The sequence below is a fragment of the Anser anser genome, assembly GCF_964211835.1.
Source record: "Anser anser genome assembly, chromosome: 27".
NCBI lineage: Eukaryota > Metazoa > Chordata > Aves > Anseriformes > Anatidae > Anser > Anser anser.
The window spans coordinates 1,843,333-1,864,440 of NC_139748.1; the positions used below are offsets into that span (position 1 = coordinate 1,843,333).

Consider the following 21,108-nt stretch of genomic DNA (forward strand, 5'->3'; position numbering starts at 1 on the left):
AAGTGCCCGTTACACGCGTGAGTGTGTGCGTGAATGTCCACGTGCACAGCACTGTGTGCATGTGCTGCCCCCGGCCCTGCCCTGCTCAGCCTGGCAGCTCGGAGCAGCGCTGCGGGGCAGGCGGCAGGCTGGCGCGGGGCCGCGGGGGATTTGAGCCCGCTGCGCAGGAGAACGATGCTGACAAAACGCAGTCATCACGCGGGGCTGAGCCTGCTCCGCCAGCAAACAAGGGAAGAAAATAGGCTCAGTGGCTCAGATAAACCCCAGAGCCTGCATTTGAATTTACAACGAGCTGCTCAGCGGAGCTCAATCTGTCAAGCACCATGTCCCATTAAGATGAAAATGTGAAGGTCTCAGCAGAGCTGACAGACAACCTCTCGCTCTCTTCTCTTTGAGGATGCTTGTGAGGCTGGTGCCCAGGCTGCTCCCAGCAGGACAGTTCCTATCCCAAACATTTCCCTGACAGAGGCCACTGCTTAACTGGCTGCATACTCCTTTCTTGTTTGCATGTTCATTCCTTGTTTTCGTATTAATTCCCAGCTCACCAGACCTGTACATGCTTGTGCCCCAATGCTCCTTGCCCCCAGTGTGTTGCTCAGTGCAGGGTGTGTGGGGTGAAGCCCTCACGTCCCCAGTGAAATACGTGGGCAGGGATGGGTCTGCTGCTTCCCACCCATGTAACCAGGCAAAGGGGGGCACACCTGGGCCACATCCATCCTCGCTGTGCAGGACACTCGGAGCTTTGGGTTCACCCACAGCAGCGCTTTGAGTCCCGTCTCTCTCTCCCCTGTCTGTTGCTTTGCTGCTGTTGGAAAATCCTAAGTGAATGCAGCTCTCTGCCACAAACAGGAAAAAAAAAAAAAAAAAACCACACTTTGCTGTTTCCTGTCCTTGTTATAAGAAGCAAATGCCTCATATTCTCCCCTGCTCAGGTGCATGTTGTAGAGATAACACTTTGCAGAGCTGCCTTGCTGTAGTTCAGAGGTGCCACTGGAGACAGATCCTGTGGCAAGCTGTGTTTAGCTCAAGTTTTGACTTTGAAAAGGACGCCTGTCCTTGTGTGACGAGCCAGAAGACCTGTGCTCTCTTTCTGCAAGCCCACCAACCCTTCCTGCTGCCCACCCAGGCGTGGCGGGGATGTGCTCCTCACCCCTCCCTTGCCGTGTGTTTTGGCTACTGCAAGCAGTGAATATTTGCAAAGCATTGCGTGTTTGTTGAAATATTCTCTCTGGATCAAAGCTCGGTATTTCTTGGCTTCTCCACTCTTTCTGAGCTGCCTTCTGCTCACTGTTACATTATTGCCTTCCCTTCCTAGGTTGTTAGTAGGACTGAGCAGCTTTTGTTTATTGGTCGGGTTTCCTATTCCCTACAGCCCACTGAAGTGCCTCGGCCTCTCTCATACCTTTCCCTTTGCCTCTCCACAAATGAGTCTCATTGCAGCGGGGATGGAGGAAACCAGCAATTTCTCTTTCTTGGCATTAGATTTACTGGAGTCTAAAAACACCCACAAACTATCTTTATGGGAAAAGCTTTGACGCTGTGTTCTGAAAAGAAACTGAAAAGCCAGGTTCCATGGAAAGAAGAAATAAACAAACAACCCCACCTTGTTCTCATTCTGCTTTCAGAACTCAGGAGACAACTGTTCTGGTTGGCACAGGAAAGGTCCACAGTGCTGTGCTGCTTTCTGGGGCAAAATCCCCGCGCTTGGGTCCCCGAGGCACCAAGCAAGGGCTTCCCCTTGGTGCGGGGCCACCTGGGAGCAGCACCCGGGGCAGTGGGGCCCAAGGGTGCCCAAGGGTGCTCAGGAGCCGCCGTGGTGCTGCCGCTGGAGCCCAGCTGCAGAGGGACGGCCCCGCGCTGCTCCTTTGCTTTTCTGGGGAAAAATGAAATGGCCTTGCCAGCAGCCGCCAGTTCTTATTGAATTCAGAATCAATAGTGCATCAAGTGGCGTGGGATGTTATTAATCAGAAAATTGGCATGAAGGACCAGGAGGTAATAACGCTGCAGCGAGCCCGCTCTTTTCTTGTGGAGTAGCTGCGCGTGGGCCCGGGCTGCGCTCGGGGCCTGCCTCTCAGCTGCCGGGCAGACAAGGCAAACCACTGCCTGCTGGCACTACAAAAGCCAGCTGCTCCCGGTTATTTTCCTGTCATTGTGATTGCAACCTGCGGCAAAATACTGTATTGCATTTCCTCAACCTCAGAAGAAAGCATGTAAAAGTTGGAGAAAAAGAAGGCGCAGATATTTTTGGGTCAAAACCACTGTAAAAAAAATACGGAGCATCCTGCCAGCCCTGTAAAGAGCATGCAGTGGCTTCTCCCAGTTCCTTCACTGAAGCCAGACCACAGCCAACAACTCTTTCACCTTCTGGCTGCTGCCGAGGTCTCACCAGATGGCACAGCGGGTGGCTGCAGCCCGTTGTTGAAGCTGCCCAAAAACTCGTCCTGTGCCAGCAGCAGCTCCAGGCGCAGTGTGCCCGGGGCGGCCCCCTCAGCCTGCCTGCTCCATGCACCCAAAGACCCCATGCAGAGAAATCTCATGGCCACACGTGGACGTAAGCTGCCTCGTGCAGCACCCACGTGCCACCTCCGCCCAGCTCCCCAAGGCACAGCAGCATTTCCAGCAGGCAAGTGAGGTGTGCTCAGTGTCAGGGCTTATTATACACAGGCCTGCGACAGATAAGACACTCAGCTCTTAGAAGTTTTTCCATGATCTATTTTCAAAGATCTGAAACCTTTTCAGTTTTTTTCTCTCTTACATTTTTTTTTTAAATCTCTGCTTGCAGTACCTGTTCAGGGTCAACAGATTTAGTAGCATCTTTATAAAAATAACAGAATTTCTAAGCCTCTGAATTCATGCCGTACACAGTGTACCACAAAAAGGAAAATAACTTGAAAAGCATTAGAGCATGCTTTAATAAGCTCAGGTCTCCTGCCTGTGACCCCAAAAGCATGTTTATCTTTGGGCTTGTCTTGAGCAATCGCTATTCCACCACTACCTTAGGATAAGTATGAATGCACGAATTTACAGCTGCAAATCCCATTTGACTGCATGTAATCTAATGGTTTACCATGGCAAAGAGGTTTGAAATTCTGCACCTGTCCTGCTTCTGCAAAGATGGGATTATGTTCTTATATAATTATTGTATCTTTGTTTCTAATTGGATTTCCAATACCATTTATTTTATCATGTGGCTAACCTGGATGTAACTTTTGAGTGAATTTATTAATCCTAATGATCTATTAAATTTGTGACAAATAAACAGATATGGGAATGGAGACAAACATACTATTGCACCCACTGAAGGGAGTGTTGGTTATATAAATGATGAAATTTTTCCCCAAATCATCTCTCCAGCTCTCACATATCTCCCCATAGCCCTAGGGAGTTAGTCTGTCACCAAAGGACCTTCGAATTATCGTAGCACTGCTTTCCTGCAGCCTTCCTGTCCTCCTGTCACAACCTCTGGTGGCCTCACAGGCTCTCCCTGGTTCCCAGCAGAACGTTGCCTTCCTCCTGGAGGTTTCCTCTCCGTGACGGCCACAAGGCTGCAAGTGGTGAGAGCTGAGACCCATAGCTCAGCACTGTGTGGCTGGAGACACTCCCTGGATATTGTGCTGCCATTTCTGAGAAAAATTGGACAAATCACCGGGAAAAAACATTTGGTAATTTAGCACATATTGTAAAATGGGGTCACGACAATACCTGATTCTGGGAAGTGATAAGCACAGGCACTTCTGTCGGAGAAAACCACAGGAAAAGCTAGTCAGGACTGGGGCTTTTGCTGTATTCCCAGCTAAGATCCCTCTTGCCATTCTGCTTCTTATTTAAGCTACATGTCTCTCTAATTTATTGCAGCTTGATTTGCCATCAGCTCATGGCCTGGCACTTTGAAGGTGTAGGCTGGCATTATAAAAGAAACTAAGTGGTTCAAGCTAATTGCTGAAATAGAGGGCTTTCAGTTCGATGTAGAAAACATTCACAAAACTATGAAAAATGTCTGCTTCGAGGTATAATTACACAGCAACAGATGGGATGTTTGTGTAGCTCAACTGTCAGAAGAGGGGCAAGTGGTACAACATGGGAGCTTTTAGCCTGGATCTGTAGCAAACAACCTGTCGGTTATCAAATGTGCAGTGTATGTGCATTCTGTGTGAAATTGCTTATTCCACACATTGCTCAGTTTGCTCATGGATACGGTAACTGTGCATTGCATTACAGCACCAAACGATACCTGCAGCTGGGTGTTTGTAAAATAGTAATGAATAAACCTCAAAAAATACAAAGTTTGTGCTTCCAAATCTCCCAAACTAGCAGCTTTTTACAGATGAGAAAGCAGAAAATTAAACGTTGTGTAATATCCAATACCTGTCAGGGAAAGTCGCAGCTCGGGAAGAGAAAGTGGTGCTGCAAGCCAGGGGCTGTGCATGGGAGGGATGTGCACCTCTGGTTTCTGGTCCCCACGCTCAACCTGGAATACCTAGAAAGAAGGAAAAAAAATGACCTTTCTGGCAACTATGGGATGGTAGCTGGATTCCCTTTCAACTTCCTTCACTGCTGCGTTACAAATAGATTCATGTTAAACCTGGCAGTTTATTGGTGTTCTCACTCAAACGAGCCATTCTGCCGCCTGGCCATGCTGACGTCTGCCAGCACGGGCACCTCGGCAGAGTGCGATGAGAGCAGAGACGAGCCAGGAAGAGGGGCAACACCATGGAGAAGTGGCAGAAAACACCGCTCCTAATAATTAGCTTCTCCCCTACTTTCCTTTCCTTTTCTCTGCCAGTCAGATCTGTTCCTCTCCGTCGCAGGGACAGCCCTTCCTTCTCAGCAGAGGAGAGCCTTGGCCATCTGTCCTGATGGGAACAGCCTTGCCAGCAGCCCGGGAACCCCAGCGACCCTTCCAGTCCCCGGGCACTCAGCACAAACATCTAGCACAGAAAACAGCATCACCAAGAGCCTGCATCAGGCAGAAGGGGGTGGATTTCCTACCTTTAACATTCAAGCCACCAAGATAACGCAGTGGGCATTTGGGGCATTAACTCTTGGGTATTCTACGATAAAAGCTCAGTACAAGAGTTCTACCTAATCTGTAAAGCTATAGACATTTGTAAAGCTATAGACATTTGTAATTAAAATGTGTGATCTTTTCAAATGCATGACATAGTTTTTTAGGCAAATGCGTATTCTCCAGTTTGTAGGCTGTTCTCATTTTAAGCTTATACTGGCAGATCAAGCACACGGCAGCGAAGCTCTGTGATCAGTGCTACGGAAATTTCAGATGCTTTAGATCTCTTGGCTTCACTCAGGTTTATTTATTTATTCATGATGATATCTTCTCCTGGCAAGCTCTTGACCCTCCTTTTTCATAGCTTGCAGCAAAACTTCATCAACAATGACTGCTTTTACTTAAAAATCTCACCATCGAGTGGTATCAAGATCAAACTCTTCTTGGATTTACATCTCTCTGTGGACTGTGATTTTCTCTCTGCTGCTGCATTATGTGATTTTTCATATTGCTTCCAAGAAATGGGGCTGTTATGTGGTCAGACTTACAGCTCCGCTGCATGTCTGAGAGTAAATTCCTCATCACTGCTCCTGCTGTGACCTCTTCCTCTGTTTTGTTTTTTTCAATCAAGCGAGTGCAGGCATCCTTCTTTTAACATAGATCTAGAGGCCATAAACAGAAATTGTCAGAGGCTGTTGTCCCCACAATGGGAATTGGCATGTAAAATATATTTTTAAAATGTTAGCAATTTGATTCAATTGTCAAATGCCCTAGATAGGAAACAAGTCCAACTTCTTGTCCCTTTCCATGTCTCCCAGCACACTGCTGAGCCTGGCTTCAACATGGGAGGAGCGGTGCCCACAAACAGGCCCCCGGTCCCACCCCAGGGAAGGAGGCAGAGAGTGGTGCAGGAGAGCACAGAAAAAACCCAGAGAGATGCTATGATACAAAATACAGCAAGCCCAGCCTTGCACTGAAGAGCCGCATGTTTTACAGCAGTTATCCTGCTCTATTCCCTACTATTTACTGCCTCGGTATCTGATCACCGTGCAGCAGCGTACTGAAGGTGCACTTAGCATCCTCACGGATGTCATCTGTAGCAATACACAGCCAGAGAAGCCAAGAAGGGAAGAGCACTGCATTCTGCACACCACCTGCCCTGCTTCCTGCCTGGCCTGCACATATTTTATGCATAGGAATTTCTGACAACGACAAAAAATAGGAGTTTCAGTTTAATCCAAAATATAGCTGTGTCTCCTAGCATCAAATGGGACATTGCTTCACTATCAGTGCTCTGGTGAACAAGCAACACTTCTTACTGCTTTCTCCCTGAGTGTTTCCCATGCAAACACTGACCTGCTTCAAACCTGCTGAGGTAATAAAACAGCTCCAGAATCACGTTACGGAGAGGTCTGCTTGCCTGTTACTTACCTGCCTGGAAGGAGCCCTGTAATCAAACCCGTTGCCCACCTGGCCAACAGAGACCCCAACAAGCTGACGCTTCCAGTGCCGCGGTGGTTCCTTGCCAGGCGGGTGGGGGCAAGGGGCCGGGGCTGCTGGGCTGGACCACCGGGATGCTCTGCTCCTCTCTGGCTCACGGGCACCTTCTGCAGGTCTGGGGGTTCCCAGACAGCAGCCCCAGCACCCAACAGGTGGCAAAACCTTCACGCAGGAGACCCAGGAGTTGTGCTCTAGTCTACGGGTACGTTTTTCCACAGGATTTTCACCCAGGCCTGTTTGGGGAAGATTAGCACTGGCACCAAGTCAACAATGAGTTTAATCTCATTATGAATATTCATTTGTTCATATTCTGTGACAGTTTTCCTTGGAGTCTCGGTACCGCTGTGGCCACAGCAGGCCAGAGCTGGGCTATTTCCCTGCAGTACTTCTGGCTCTAAATGCATGGAAACAACTGTGGGGGAAACTCTACCATTCAGCAAGTTTATGGGCAATGCAATTTATTTTATGATCAAATTACACCAGGGTAATGCTGCCTTTTGCATCAGACAATTCAGTTCTAGTAATTGCTACCCTGGGGGTCTCTTCTCTTCTCTGTAGGCCCAGCCCATTTATAACACTAATGGTAGCAATGTGTGAGCAGAGGGAGGATAATAGACCTTAAACAGCAGCAACATCTTGTTGGAGGAAAGAGAGGGCTTTGTCTTTATATTTCCAAGACTTGTTGAGCCTTATGAGGGGCAAGCCTCTCAGGGAGATATTAAACAACACAAAAAGTTGATGCCATGTGAACTGATTAGATCAGACTGTTTTCTTGGTGTGCCTTCACAAGCTCTGCTGCTTGAAGATGTGTTCTGCTTCCAGACATGAACACCCAGTACCTGCAATAGCCTCTGCACAGAGCAGTATGGGTGTGCATGTGTATACAGCCACCACCAAAAAATAGAAGCCTGCATGCATTTAGGTTTCTAAGAACTGAGGAAAACCTGCAAACAAATCGAAAGAAAAAACAGTGTTTGCCTTGTGAAATGTAGTCAATTGATTTTCCAAATGCACCAAGTACAAAAGGCTAAAGTACTCTGCTGGGTAAAAATTCTGAACATTTCCAAAACAAAACAGGCAGACATCCCAAGCTGAATCTTGTTATATGGAATAATCTCTTTGTTTGCCTGTGGTAAGCAATAAGACCACCCTAAGTCCCTCAGATGTCTGTACATATTCTATTTTTATGACAGTTATGAAATTGGAAATGAAAATTCTTCATTCTTATACAGTTCTTGATGCCTGTTCCCCAGCTGGCCCTCATTCCTTGTGATTTCTGCCGCAAAGTCCCTTATGATCTTAACTGAGCGCTGCGGGATGCATCAAGTTTGTTACTACATGAGGCAGAAACAGGACCGCATCTCTGACAACCCATTTGCTCTTTTGTACCTCTCTCCCCTCCTTCCTTTTACTTGCTATTGTATTAGCCACCAACTCAGACTATGGTTTTGCTCCCTGTAACAAAGGACAATGGACCATGATTCAAATGAGATAAGGCTTTGGATTGCCTCTTTTTTGGTACATTTAACAAAATACTTGTGTATAAAACTAAGCTCTCCTCTCAAGCAATACAGTGAGATGAACATAGCTCAGCATTTCTTTTTGACTTACAGATGCAAAGAGCTGAAATATCAAAGAAACGTTGTTAGAAACGAAAATATTTTCACAGCCTTCCTTGAGGTTTTTTTTTTTTAAAGGTGAAAATAACTGTGGGATTTGAGCATGGTATAGCTAAACTATTGGATGCTTGTAATTAATTGAAAGGAATACAAAAGTCGCTTGAAAATACATGTAAGCATTCATTATCATGAGATCGCTAAGTCTTAAACTCCATTTAAATTTGTAATTCTCAAGAAGGCTGCAATGCATCAGACCAAGGGCTGAATTCAGCCAGGGCTGGGGAAGCTGAACAACAAGCTCTGGGGCCCAGGGACTGCTGCATGCTCCGTGTTGGCTTGGTTACACCACCCGCTGGGGCTCAGCCTGCGTCCGAACACAGATAAACAGGGGAGCAGCGTCATCGGGCTTGGCCAGTACCAGCACCTGCTCTTGTTCTGAGAAGTCTGCAAACCCCATACCTGCTGATGTCTCTGGCCACCCTGGTGCTGCACCCGGGGCAGGAGGGACAGCGCTGGCTGCAGCAACCTGGCAGTGTGGTCTGGTCTGTCCCCGGCCATCACGCGAGCAGCGGGCGCATCAAAGCTGCCGAGGTCACTGCACACCAGGTCCAGCACAGGTCACCGGCTGGGAAGATTTCCTGAGACAGTCTCGTGGAGACAGGTTTAGTGTCTAATTAATACCATCCTCTGGAGAAAAAGCACTGAGCTACATGCCAAGGTTTCTGGCCACAGAGACAGGATGAATAAGAGCTGTCAAATTCAAGTAATCAGGGAGGACAGAAATGAAAACCGTGCTGGGTGGAAGGAGTCAACAATAGCTTGGCCTGAACAGCATTTAACTCCCAAGAACGAGATACTCAGATCTGTACACGAAGGCAGGAAATGTCTGTCTCCTGCAACGCGCCACAGCCAGCTCTGGGCTGGACCCACAGCGTCAGTGCCCAGGGCTGAGTTCACACAGGGGGGATGCAGGTCTGAGTGCTGTGTCCGTGTGTTCGAGCATCCTACCTGTGCCAATTTCTGCTGCTGAACAGGTTGCCAGCAATCCTGTTAACCTCTCTGTCCTTACCTTTCCATACTTCTGAAACGAAGGTGACTTTTGCCTTCCTCAGATGCAATCAGAGCGCTTGGGTGTCGATGCCTCCGTGGTGCTGCAAGGTGAAGGTCAGAGCCTCAGCTGCGCCGCTGCGTGCAGCACCGACTTCAACGCAGATTGATGCCAGCGGATGGAGCAGGGAGGGCTATCTGTCTAGGCTGACGTCTGTCAATGGAAAAGAATCTGAACAAATGACACGGCATAATGTATTTTGAAGCAACGTCCTCTATTTTGGGGAAAGTCACACTGCAAGCTATGCTGGAAGCAAGTCTTGATCTATTTAAATTGTTTTGCTGTGGGTTTAAAAAGGACAGGAATTTTGGAGAAGGAGAGGCAAGAGCAAGCTTTCAACCATTGTGTAATTTCCACAGCCCCTAGGATCCCAACACCCTTGCAGAATTTGTAGAGTCAAGCACTAGAGGTCATTTTCTCAGTGCTACAAGGTAAGAAAAGCAGTGAGAGGAACCCTGGAGGGTACCAGGATGACTGCGAGGATGCTGGGGGAGCTCCCAAGGTGCCCATGCTGCCACTGGGCACCTCTCACTCTGGAGAGCTGGGCTGCAGCAGCCTTTGAACTATGAGTTAGATGGGCTCCAAGAAGAAATTACTGACTCATTTTTGCCAAATGACTTTCTGTCCCCACCCTTGGAAAGCAGCAGGTAGGCAGCAGCAGTAAATACACTGTGGGCTCACAGAGAAGCCTGTCTCCCAGCCAAAGGCATCCTCAGAAGCCTTTGCCTCACCTCTCCTGGGCTTGTATTTTGCTCCCCGCAGCCGAAGCAGTTCCTGTACCAACGCCTTGTGTTCGGTGAGCTCCCATCTGCCTGCCCACTCGTCCTTCCCTGACCAACCTTATTTCACTCTACCTTTTACGTGTTCTTTCATCTGGGCTGTTTTCCAGCCCTTCCTGCTTTGATCTGGCCTGTTAATGTCAATAAGCTATTTTTGGAAGCACCACTCCAGATGCCTTCAGATCTTTTCTGCTGTCTGCAGCGCAGCGTGCACATGGCCGTGGGTTTCAGATGAAGCAGAAGCTGCAGCTCCAGCACCACACGGCTCCAGCACTGCACATCTCCAGCAGCGCACGGCTCCGGCATCGCGCCGGCAGCTTGGCACGCGCGGCGGCTGGTCCTGGGCTGCTGCGTGCCCCTACGCTGCAACGTGACAAAGAGCTGCTGCTGGCCACAGACAGCATCGCTGCAATTTATTGATTTACTTTTAACACTTCGTTCCTCAGCAATAATATAAATCAGTAAGAGGAAGAGAGGAATAGGAAACAGCTCCCAGCAATGCTGAACGGGCTCCTGGTGTTTGCATGCTGCAACCTTGGCTTTAACCAGCAAGGTTACAGCCTGGATGAGTTGCATTAGTAACTTGTAGCTCCTGGTTTTTCCCTTTATTCTTAAAATAGCTTAAAGTGGTTAAGACGTTTCTCTGACATCCCTGGGTGAGCTCCAGGGATGCACTGAAACCACTGTCCTCTGGGGAGGACGCGAGTGGAGAAGCTCCTGCGACAGCCGTTTCCAGTACCTGATGACAAGGCATCCTGTGCCCAGCACAGCACTTCTCTCGAGAGGACAGCAGAACGAAAGGCAGGCAGTCTTTAAAACAGGGTCCCTTCCTTGGCCAGCGACCACAGAGGAGGGTTAGCTGAGGTAGGGTACGGCCTCAGCACGCCCACGGACTGGGCACCTGAGGAGGAACGCTCCTCTGGAATAATGATGGCCACGGAGCAAAGGCCCCTTGCAGGATGCGCAGCCCCGGCCGATGGAGCTGCCCAGACCCCCAGCGGGGAGGGAAAGGACCGGAGGCACCCGCGGGAGAGCTAATGGGGATGTATTAAGAATTCAGGTGTCCCAGTTAAGAAAAGAAAAAAAGCTTTGAATGATCATCTCCCAAGCTTCAGAGACCACGAATAGCATAAAGGAAAATAAAAAGGAGCAGAAAATGGGTACCTGCTGAAACAAACAGGCTGTGCTTTCCTGGCTGACAGCTCCCATTTACTGTCACGTGCATAGACCCGCATACTTCTTCTCAGAGAATTATATTGATCCCCAATCTTAAGCGTCTCTCTCATTTTTCTCCTCCTTTCTATTAAACAGTCATACCTGATAAACCTCTCTTCTATTTGGAGCTATACCCTGACGCTCACACACACGGATCCTCTTGTGCCTTTAAGCACAACTGCTTCAGTGTTTCTGTGTGCTCAAGTACACGTACTTGGTCTCGTTTCCTCAAGCTTAACGAGATTCCCTGCATAAAATGTCAGTCTACTTATGAAGATGGAGCTAAATATATATCTAATACCTGCCTGAGCTCCTGAGCACTTGGAAATATGGCTTTTGAGGTGCCTAGTCCTTTCTAAAGCGTTTGGAAAGCACAACCCCTCTGCTTTTCATTTCTGCCAGCCCTCGTCTGACAGCCTGTCTGCCAGCCGCTCGAACTGTTTTTGTACCAAGCACGTTTATCTTCCGCAGACAAGCCAGAATAATCATAATTTGCAAAGGTTTCTTTCAGTCTGCACCTCCTATATACCTGCAAGGGTGGATGCGAGAAGTGGGACATTAATCTCAGCCTTTTGTGCCTTTTATCCTCAAGTGAAATGAATGTGGAAACATTTTCATTGGCGTTTGCTTATTCTTACAGTTTTGTGTCTCAGGTAATGGGGGTTTCTGATTTCAGGAGCTCAAGCAGCCTGAAACCTGCCAGGTCTTAAATTTATTATTGATTCCTTGTACCGTCTCCAGGGACAGCAGCAAAAGAGCCAGGTTCAAAACCTCTCTTTATGATGCATGACATTTTCAGCACAAGCTGCTGATTGAAAAGGATTTCAGGTATAGCAATTATTCAACCACAAACATGCTGATATTTAAGTAATAATCTGCTTTACCATAAAGTCCTCTAATCCCTAACGATGGGGACATTCGATATATCATCTCAGCACTGTGCCTTATTGGCTTCATTACTATATAAACAAAATGAAGTCAAAGATGAGCTGGGTGGGGAAAAAGAGTGCTGAATGGGGAATGGAAAAGAAAGAACATCTCCTGAAGGGGACAAACATCCCAGTGTTTTTGGGTACCTTCACCCCTGTTCACTCTCAGGCAGCCCCCAACATCAGCTTTGGCCACGTTCAACATCTGCCATCACAACGTAATGCAGGCGGTGGTAAAACGTCCTGAGCTGTCTCACTGCAGAGGAACAAGGACAGAGAGAAGTCAAAATAAGAGCTGAAACTGGCAGAGGAGTGCGAGAAGCACCATTACAGATTGTTAAGCACCTTTCAGTATTTTAATGAGCATTTGGATTTCGCAATGAATGTTTTCTATTGTGCTACAAGGCCTTTTAATGGCTGTACTGACATTGAGACACATGTTCGCAGGGGAAACCACTTTCTGGAAAATAGGGCCGTATCTGAGCAACTTCTACTCGTAACAAATGAATCTGATCAGAGAACTTTTTCTCCTCTTTCATCCTGGGAGAAGGAGGATGAAAAAAGGATTAAAATGAGGAGTAAGGCCAGGTGCTGAGGAAGTGCCGCTTAGCACGGGGGCTTCGGGAGGGGATCTGAACTGTCCATTTCTCAGTCAGCACATTGAGAAAAAGCAAAGAGGAAGGTTTGATTGTGCAGATTTTTATCCCATTTCAGTTTAAAGAGGAGTATGGGTCCTTGCATGTTTTTTCTTACTGCACTAACGTACCTCCACTTTTCCATCATTTTCCATTTGTCTCTTCCTCCTCCAGTTGGCTGCAAAGAGACAGATCCTCATATTTACACCCACATTGGTATGCAGAAATAAATACCAGGATTGGTGTTGCTCTCTAAAATATGACCAGGGAACACACTGTAATCTCTATTAACAGTGGTGAATTGCAGGTTTTATAGATTGAGGCAATGTGAATGCTTTATAATTGCCTTTCATACAAGGATGAACACAAAGCTGTAGTCTCACCACAATGTATTTATTTATCCTGGGTTACATTTGACTTGGAAATGCCACACTGCTTGTTAAATGATTAACAGCTAATGAAATTTTCCAGCCAACTTCTCTGAAAATGCTGCATGGAGAAATGAAAACATCTTTTTTGCGCTTTTCCTTTTGCCACATGCTTCTGCCTCACGCAGTAAGGGCAAGAGTTATGATTTCTTTCTTCTTTTTACTTTAAAAACAATCACAAGCTTTTGCCGACATTACATGGACCCGATCATTTCCATCGGTTTGGATGGCACAGACAACAGCTCCCATCAGCGGTGCTGCTCTCAGCCTCCTAAGACCACTGCTCACCTGTTTGCATCTCACGTGTCTCAGCGATGTGGAAGGGCGAAGGCAGGAAGTGCTGCAAACAACCTGATGACAAGGTGTGCTTCGGGGCTTTCCTGCCCTTCTCCATCTTTGGCTGAACAACTTTCCACTGGCAACAGTTTCAACCTGCAATACTGGTATGCAGAAGAAGAGATTATGCACACGTCATTCTCTCTTTTTTTTTTTTTTTCCTGCACCAGCGCTGTTGTTCTTCACACCCAATATGGGGACATATGGTTTAAAATGCAGTAATCTTTTTTTAATATACCTGGAATATGCTTCAAGTCAAATGGAAATACAAAATTTACTTGCTACTGCCACCAAAGATTATTTTAGCAAATTATTCAGTTTTATTAAGCACATAAAGACCTACAAAGTTGGTCTTTTAATGTACTTATATAGCCATAAACTTACATTGCTGAAATAATTGCATTTTAATGATTTTTTTTATCTTCACATAATTTGTATATTTAACAATCAAACCAATAGAATGAGAAATGATCACTGTAGAAGCTTTCTGATGAAAGCTCCCTAATTCCCTGTTACATGCTCCTAATGGCTCCTGTGAAATAATCTCGCGGGCATGAAGTCCAGACTGGGTATGTTACAGAACAGACGCTTTGGTGCTTGGGCACCAGGTTTGAAATGTCCAGGCTACTCCAGAAATACGGGCTCAGTCCTGTCTGGCCTATCTACGCTTCTGAAAACCTTCTCTAAGGGGGGGTGAGCCCTAGGGGCAGCCAACGACAGGACCCGGCGCTGAAGGAGAGGTTTGCCCTGTCCTTACGGGACTGGTGCTCTTCCCAAGCAAACCACTGAGAAACTGTCTTCATTACATTTTGCCTCTTGGCTAGCGATACATTGCAGTGTTTTAAACAGTCTAATTAAACCTTTAATTTCGATTTAATAACAGTTATACAGATAATAATTAGCAAAGAAGTGCTGTTTATGACCAGCATATAGGATACTGCCATGCTATGCACATGGAAGACCTATGCAACACATGGTTAATTGAGTTCTCGGCTGAGCATTCCCTGCAATAATTTCTGGTTATTTAGTGAGATCAGTATTACAAGTTATTAAACCCAGTTAATAATTAGTTTAAGTGGACATTAATTAGCATTAACTAATAATCGGATTTTTACTACACCCACTTGCTTATCCAGAGACCTTCTCCTGTTTAATGATACAGAAATGAAAGCCAGATGAATTAGTAATATTTACAGCTTATTGAAAAGAATTGCCCAAGTCAGACGGAATAAATTAGCTGGTAATTCCAGAAAAGTCAAATGTATAATTGTCATACCGTAGGGTATCTGGTCCTCTATCCAGCTCTTTGCTCCTCCTGCTGCTGTTGGACCCTGCAAAAGCTCTTCCCTCTGCCTGGGAAATCGCTAATGCTGCTGCCTGCCCTGGCTGCTAATGAGTTGCAATCAGCACCGTCAGAGAGGCAAATTTCATCCAAAAGGGGCAGCGAGGGGTCTGGGCATCACTCAACGCTCCCCGGGGCCCTTCTGTGGGGCCAAAGTCCAAGCTGAGAAAAAAAGAAAAAAAGAGCAGGACCTGTAAGGGCACAGGGAGCTGTGAGCACATTCTCAGGTTCTGCTGATTTATTTATTTTTTAAGTAATTGAGGTCAATAGGACTCAGATACCACTGAGCATGGGCTTCGGGGGAGATAGGAGTCAGGCCTCCATCTTCTGCCTGCCTCGGGAGAGGAGAAGTTTTACAGAGTCTGTGACTGCTGGGAGCCTCTCTCTGCTGCACGCTGCTGTTGTAGGAGTGGTGGCACCCTGCTCATCAGAAAGCACTATAAATCTATTAGATTCTAATTGTAAATGCAAATAAAATGATTAAACACCTTATACGAGAAACATCAAGAGCTCAGTTCTACATACAGCATTTCTGTGTTGTAATTTCAAAGTCCACATTTTGGGGTTGGTCTTTTTTTTTTCTTTCTTCAGCAAACTACAATGTTTTATCATGTTGAGCATATCCACTGTTAACATATTATGCATGCACTTAATTTGTGCTTTTTCACATTTGACCACTTACGGAGTGAAGCCCAGGTCTCTGCAGTCCCCGGTTTGTCTCGTTGCATGTGTAGAAACAAGGCTGTGGCACAACGCGTTACAGAAGTTTCTCCTTTCTGCTTCAGGAATGAATTATGTTGCAGAAAGCTATATTTGGAGCTCTCAGGCACTGCTTGCCATTCCATGTCTTTTGATATTTTATACGTTTGTCTGAGCTGCCTGTCTACTGCTTGAGCTGGCTTGAAGTTATCAAAGTTTGATCATTTTTCAAGTATGAAAACACTTTCTCCAGCCCCTCCTCTTCCACAGGTTCTTTAAAATGCAGTCAAACTGCAGAGACAACCACAGGTATCCCTCCTTTCCTTTCCACATAATGAGCCTCTCTGTGCTGAGTATTGTTTAATCAGGTATTAGCTCCTGACTGCCTCACGACTCAGGCACGGCAGATGAAAGCCAAAGCCCTGTTAGTATTTACACGAGGGAGGGCTGGCGATGATCACGCGTTGAATTTCTGAAGCCCGTTTCATCTGGGGAGCTCCGACTGCCCGGCCACTACCTCGCGGGTCCCCGGGGGCTGCCATGGCCGCTGGGAAGTGATGGAGCACGGTGCTGGGGCTGGGCAAAGCACCCTCGTGGTCATGATGCTGGGCTGCCAGCATGCGGCTTCAACACCACGGTATGCAGAGGCCGGCGCAGCAGTCAGTGCAGTCTCTTCCTGGCCTTTGCCAGAAGAAATCTTTAAATATGTATACTTGCGCAGAGAAAAGGGATGATTTCCTTTGCCATGGGTTGCTTAATTTCTTGTATTCCTCAGTCTCTTGTGTGATTGTTAGTTGCTTGATCCAAGTAAATTAAAACTAGTTGAAGCAATTTAGCCATAGAGAATTTAAGTGTAAGCACCCACCCAGAATGGCACAGAGCAGAAACGGCACAGAGTAGGAAACCCCACGTTTCAACACAGACTTGGACTAATCCTGAACACCCTTGTTCCAGGGTGAAAGGGACTGACGACAGTGAAAGCAGCTTGATACCTCAAGTACAAGTGAGCAGAGCTGAGCCTGTCACGCCCTACACTTGCCTCCACAGACCTTGGCTTCGCCCCTCTCAGGACGTTCGGCACACACTGATTCTGTTCTTACCTGTTTCCTACGTAATTCTGCTTAAAGCAGGTTGGCCTAGAAACGGGCAGAAGATGGGGAGAATGTCGTCTGATGTAAGGTCTAGCACACTGTGGGCAAAAATGAATTTTCATCATTTCTTAATAAAGATCAGTGATTTTGATACCGCTGATGACATGCATTCCCAGAACATTTGATTAATGAGACCATTTCTAAGAAGAAATAATAAGCCCGTGGCAGAAATGTGACAGGAACAGAGAGATCTGTCTGTACTCCTCTCCTCTTTCATAAAAGGCCCCAACTGTAAAGAAATTCCTACAGGTTGTAAACAAAAGCATGCTCGCCTCCCCCGCGTCCCTCGCCCCCTCCGCAAGCTGCTCGCGTCATTAGGAATCACGGCGTTAGCTGGAGATCTCTTGCTGCGGGGCTGCAGGCAGAGAATACCAACACACTTCTAGTCACAGCAAAAGTTAATTTCAAAAGCAGGAAAGGAGAACCAGCCTGCCCATCGCGGGGACAGTCTCTGCTGTTGGAAAACTCATAGCAGCAGCTCTCTGCGGGGAAGAGCCTGGGAGCACAACCGGCATCGCTGAGCACAGCTCCCCTGGGAGGCAGCAAGGTGGTGGAGATAGCTCAGGAACGGCCCCAGAACACCAGCTGCACCAATGCCATCCTCCACAAGCCTTTTTCCGACACGCTGCAACAACCCCCAGGCTTGCAGAACAGCAGGAGTAAAGGAGAAAGGAGGGGAAGGTCACAGATGCCTTTCTGTGTCCTTGTAGTAGTAAGGAATTTCTTTGGTTAAATCCCCCAGGTACTCTCTCTCATCCAAGGGTCCTGGAAGGCTTGTATCCATTCTCATTTAAACAAAGTTATCTATTTTTACCCCAGATTGTGTATGAGGAGCTTACATCTGGACTAGCAGCAATGGCCACCAAGGGAAATACATTTGTCCTTCCTTGTACCACACCGACAATACAAGCACAATGGGAATTGTCAATGCAATTAGAAAGTGGCAAAACGGAGTGAAAGAAATGAGTTCCTGCTGTGCAGAGAAACCAACTACCAAGGGTGTACTGAGTCTAGGGGCTGACACAAATACAAGGGGCACGCAAGACTGGGAGGAAAGTAGGCTCTCCAGAACTATTGTGATGGTACCTTGATTTTTTTAAAAATATTCCCCAACTGGCCACGAGGTTTCCGTAGCTTCCTCTGAAGAGCACTGCCAGGGACTGGCCCCACGTTAGATGGACACTTGCTCTGACCCAGCCTTGCAGCTCTTGTTTCTGGTGAGTGAGAGTGGGCAATAAAGGTGCAATTATGTTGAGACACAGGAAGAAAGAAGATAAATTATGGTCTTGCATTTATATAGCACATTTCATCCCAAACCATTGAGTTAACTGATTGATACACAAATTACATTTTGAGAGATCACTCTATCCATCCCTGACATACAGATATATATAATGTAATCATTATTTTTTAAAGCAAACTTACTTATTAATGCAAACCCTACAATTGGGGTGAGCTCTTCTGGGCAAAGATGAATCAGAAATGACAAAACTCCACAATCTGGTGACGAGAGTGCTTAAGAATGAATGGAATAATTTAGTTACTTAGATCCCTCCAACGCGATAAGCTCAAAGCCAAACAGAAAGTGTCTCTCTCCTCTAAGGATTCAAAACAGACTCTGCTAAAATGTAATTAAGCACCAAGTCCCTTGAAATCAATCACATCCAGAAACTAATACCCACCTTGCTGATTAAACAGTGGGTAGGCCAGGGGCAATTAATGCATTACTATGAAAATTGTTAACCATGAGAGCAACCAATTTTGATGGGATAATTGCTCCGAGAAAGACTACCTGATGGTTAATATCAGAAGTGATGTATTTGGGAGAGGAGAATCAACTATGCTAACTGCAGCTAATTAAAAGTGACCTAATTCTCGTTAATACTACGTTTAGTTGGATACAAACTTGAATCCGGGAGGCTAATTGGGAGCGTCAGCACGCATCACTCCAGCTGATGCCAGCTGGGAAGTTTTCTGCTTTATTTCAAAGAGGGAGGAGAGGTGGGGAGCCGTTCTCACGACAGTGGAGGCAGCCGTGGGTGCCTGGGGGCTCGGACAGGTTCCCCACGGGCCCTGCTCTACACTTCGTGGAAAGCCGCTTGGATCTGCGGGGTGATCGGGGCTGCAGATTTGTCAGCCAAACTCATGTCAGCCCAGCAAAACTGAGCTCCTCGCGTTTAAGCGCTTTGAACAATGTGTTACATTTCTAAATTTTCCAGCATGTGTTTGTTCAGCGTGGCTGAGTGGAAGTGTCAGGGAAAAATGTTTGTTTTTTAAACTCCCGCAGCTAATGACCAATTTTCCACAAATCATAATAGTCTTACGCCATTAGGTTTTATAATTAAGTCGTTATTACGTGATCCTGTTTACTCAGCACACAGAGGAATGTGACAGCCGTCCCGCTCTGTCACAGCCCAGGGACGGCTCGTGCCGCAGAGCAGCCCCACAGGCTGAGGTCCTGCGACGGAGCACCGGAGCTCCTGGCTCCAGACAAAGAGAGCGGTGACTTCAGCAGCAAACAGAGGAACCCTGACACCTAGCCGATGCCGTACCTGAAGCGGGGTGGCGAAGCCCTATCCATCCCCATCAGGCAAGGAGCTCCGTGCTTAGGTGTTACCTTTGCAGTAACTTTGGCAGAGAGGCACCGTTTAGCCCAGCAGAGCCCTGATGTCCATGGGATCCACCTGCCTGAGGATGGGGAGGACGCCCCGCAGCCACCAACGTCCTCAGCAGGCAGTGTGCGCTGGTTAAATGACTTGCCCGAGCTACGATGCTGCTGTGCTATCCTACGAGGGGATTGAATGTGATTAGAAGTGTCTGCCGGCTGTATTCATTGCCTGGGAAAAATTCATCTCAGGTTTTCCCCCAAGCCTTGGTTCTGCAATCAGTTTTTCCTTCCTGGAAATCTCGGCCAAATGGGAGCTCTGCTGCTTGTGAATAAAGATGCGGGTGATTCTCTGGTCAATCAATATTCATTCCAGAAGTGAGGGAACAAGGGCAGCATTTACTTATGTACAGCTGAGGCTGAAAGGTGGGGAACACTGAATTCATCATTGAACATTAAGCTGCTGTTTATATGGCTGGACAAATAATGACCAAAAAAAACAGAATTGCAAATAACATACTGAACAAAAAATATCAAAATAATTTGTGTTAACTGTTGGCAATAAATAGCCCGGCAAACCTCCACCAATTCCTTTGCTCATTTTCTAGGGAGGTTTCGAACCGCGGCACCAGAGGCAGCTCAGGCAGGGGGAGCCTCCGCCCTCACAGCCCAGGGGGGTCCACGCACAGCTCCCCGCGGGAACGGAGCACAGGGGCTGCAGCCCCGGAGGGCTGCCCCACGGCTGGATAAATGGCCAAACTCCACGCACACGGGACCTCTAATCCTCACCCCGCAATTCAGCCCGGTGCGACCCCACCGCGGACTGAGACCCCTGTACTACGCGGCTTCGTGCTTGTTCATGGAGTCACCTCCACGGTTCTTCACCACGGAGCTGGAGCTCAAGGATGGAGCTGAAGGAACGAACGCATGCTGGACCTGCCTCACTGGTTCCATGCCATTTTAAAGAGGATTTGGAGTAGCAAAGAGTTGTTGTGGCAGAGTGGAGAAGCTCTGCGGGTTTACGTATTTACATTGTGTTATAGGGCTCAGGGTAAAGCTCAACTTAAAATCCCTTAACTGGTTTTGACAACAAATTAGTTTCAGATCAAGGGCTCCTGCTCTGTCTCAAAATATGATTTTCACTTCCAAATTATTCATCTTGCCAGAAGCTGTTGCTAACAAAAAAAGAAAAATTTTAATGGTTTCTATAATATCTTGTTCACTTTCAGTTTTCTTCATAGAAAATTCTCTTTGTCATTTCATGGCAGAGATTAAACCTCTCCATCACGTTAATTAAGCCAGGCAGCCCAGGCTGTTGGGTAGAAAGGGCTCGACCCCAGCCTGCGGGCACGCTTTGTGCAGCCTCTGTGCAGCATCCCTTGCACCTACACTCCAGGCTGAGCTCAGCCTCCAACAACAACCTGGGGTCTCGTTGGTGAGGATGCAATTTACTTTGAAGATTCCAAAATCAGGAATTTTAGACAAGATTCAGCTATGAAAGCGCCCTCTGAGAAGTGTTTCAGCAAACTCCTAACCTTCCTTTCCTTCTTTCTCTCTGGGCTGTACGAGCATGGATTTTCTTTTTCTTTCTGTTCCTCAAAGCATCCAGGAGCCTTCTGGAAACACAGGGCAGGCAGGAGCCCTCCTGTCCCCCCACCCGGCCCCAGCTCCCCTTGAGCAGCCCACACACATCAGCCCCTAACGCTGGGAACCGTTAAGCTCACCGAGAAGCTGAAGAAAGGACACGACACAAATCC

At 47.2% G+C, this 21,108-nt stretch overlaps 1 protein-coding gene across 1 annotated transcript in view; it reads right to left on the minus strand.

Moving 5' to 3' along the window:
• Positions 1–705: 705 nt before the first annotated feature.
• Positions 706–21,108, minus strand: part of LOC310887026 (uncharacterized protein) — a 190,002-nt gene continuing 169,599 nt past the window's right edge. Inside the window, exons 6-11 of the mRNA XM_083812433.1 lie at positions 14,831–15,058; positions 13,507–13,658; positions 12,922–12,968; positions 9,964–12,411; positions 4,366–9,385; positions 706–836 (exon numbers count right to left, since the gene is read on the minus strand). Coding sequence (XP_083668559.1) covers positions 14,944–15,058 — 115 coding nt within the window. The 3' untranslated portion in view covers positions 706–836; positions 4,366–9,385; positions 9,964–12,411; ... (1 more) ...; positions 13,507–13,658; positions 14,831–14,943. The remainder of the gene's footprint in view (positions 837–4,365; positions 9,386–9,963; positions 12,412–12,921; positions 12,969–13,506; positions 13,659–14,830; positions 15,059–21,108) is intronic.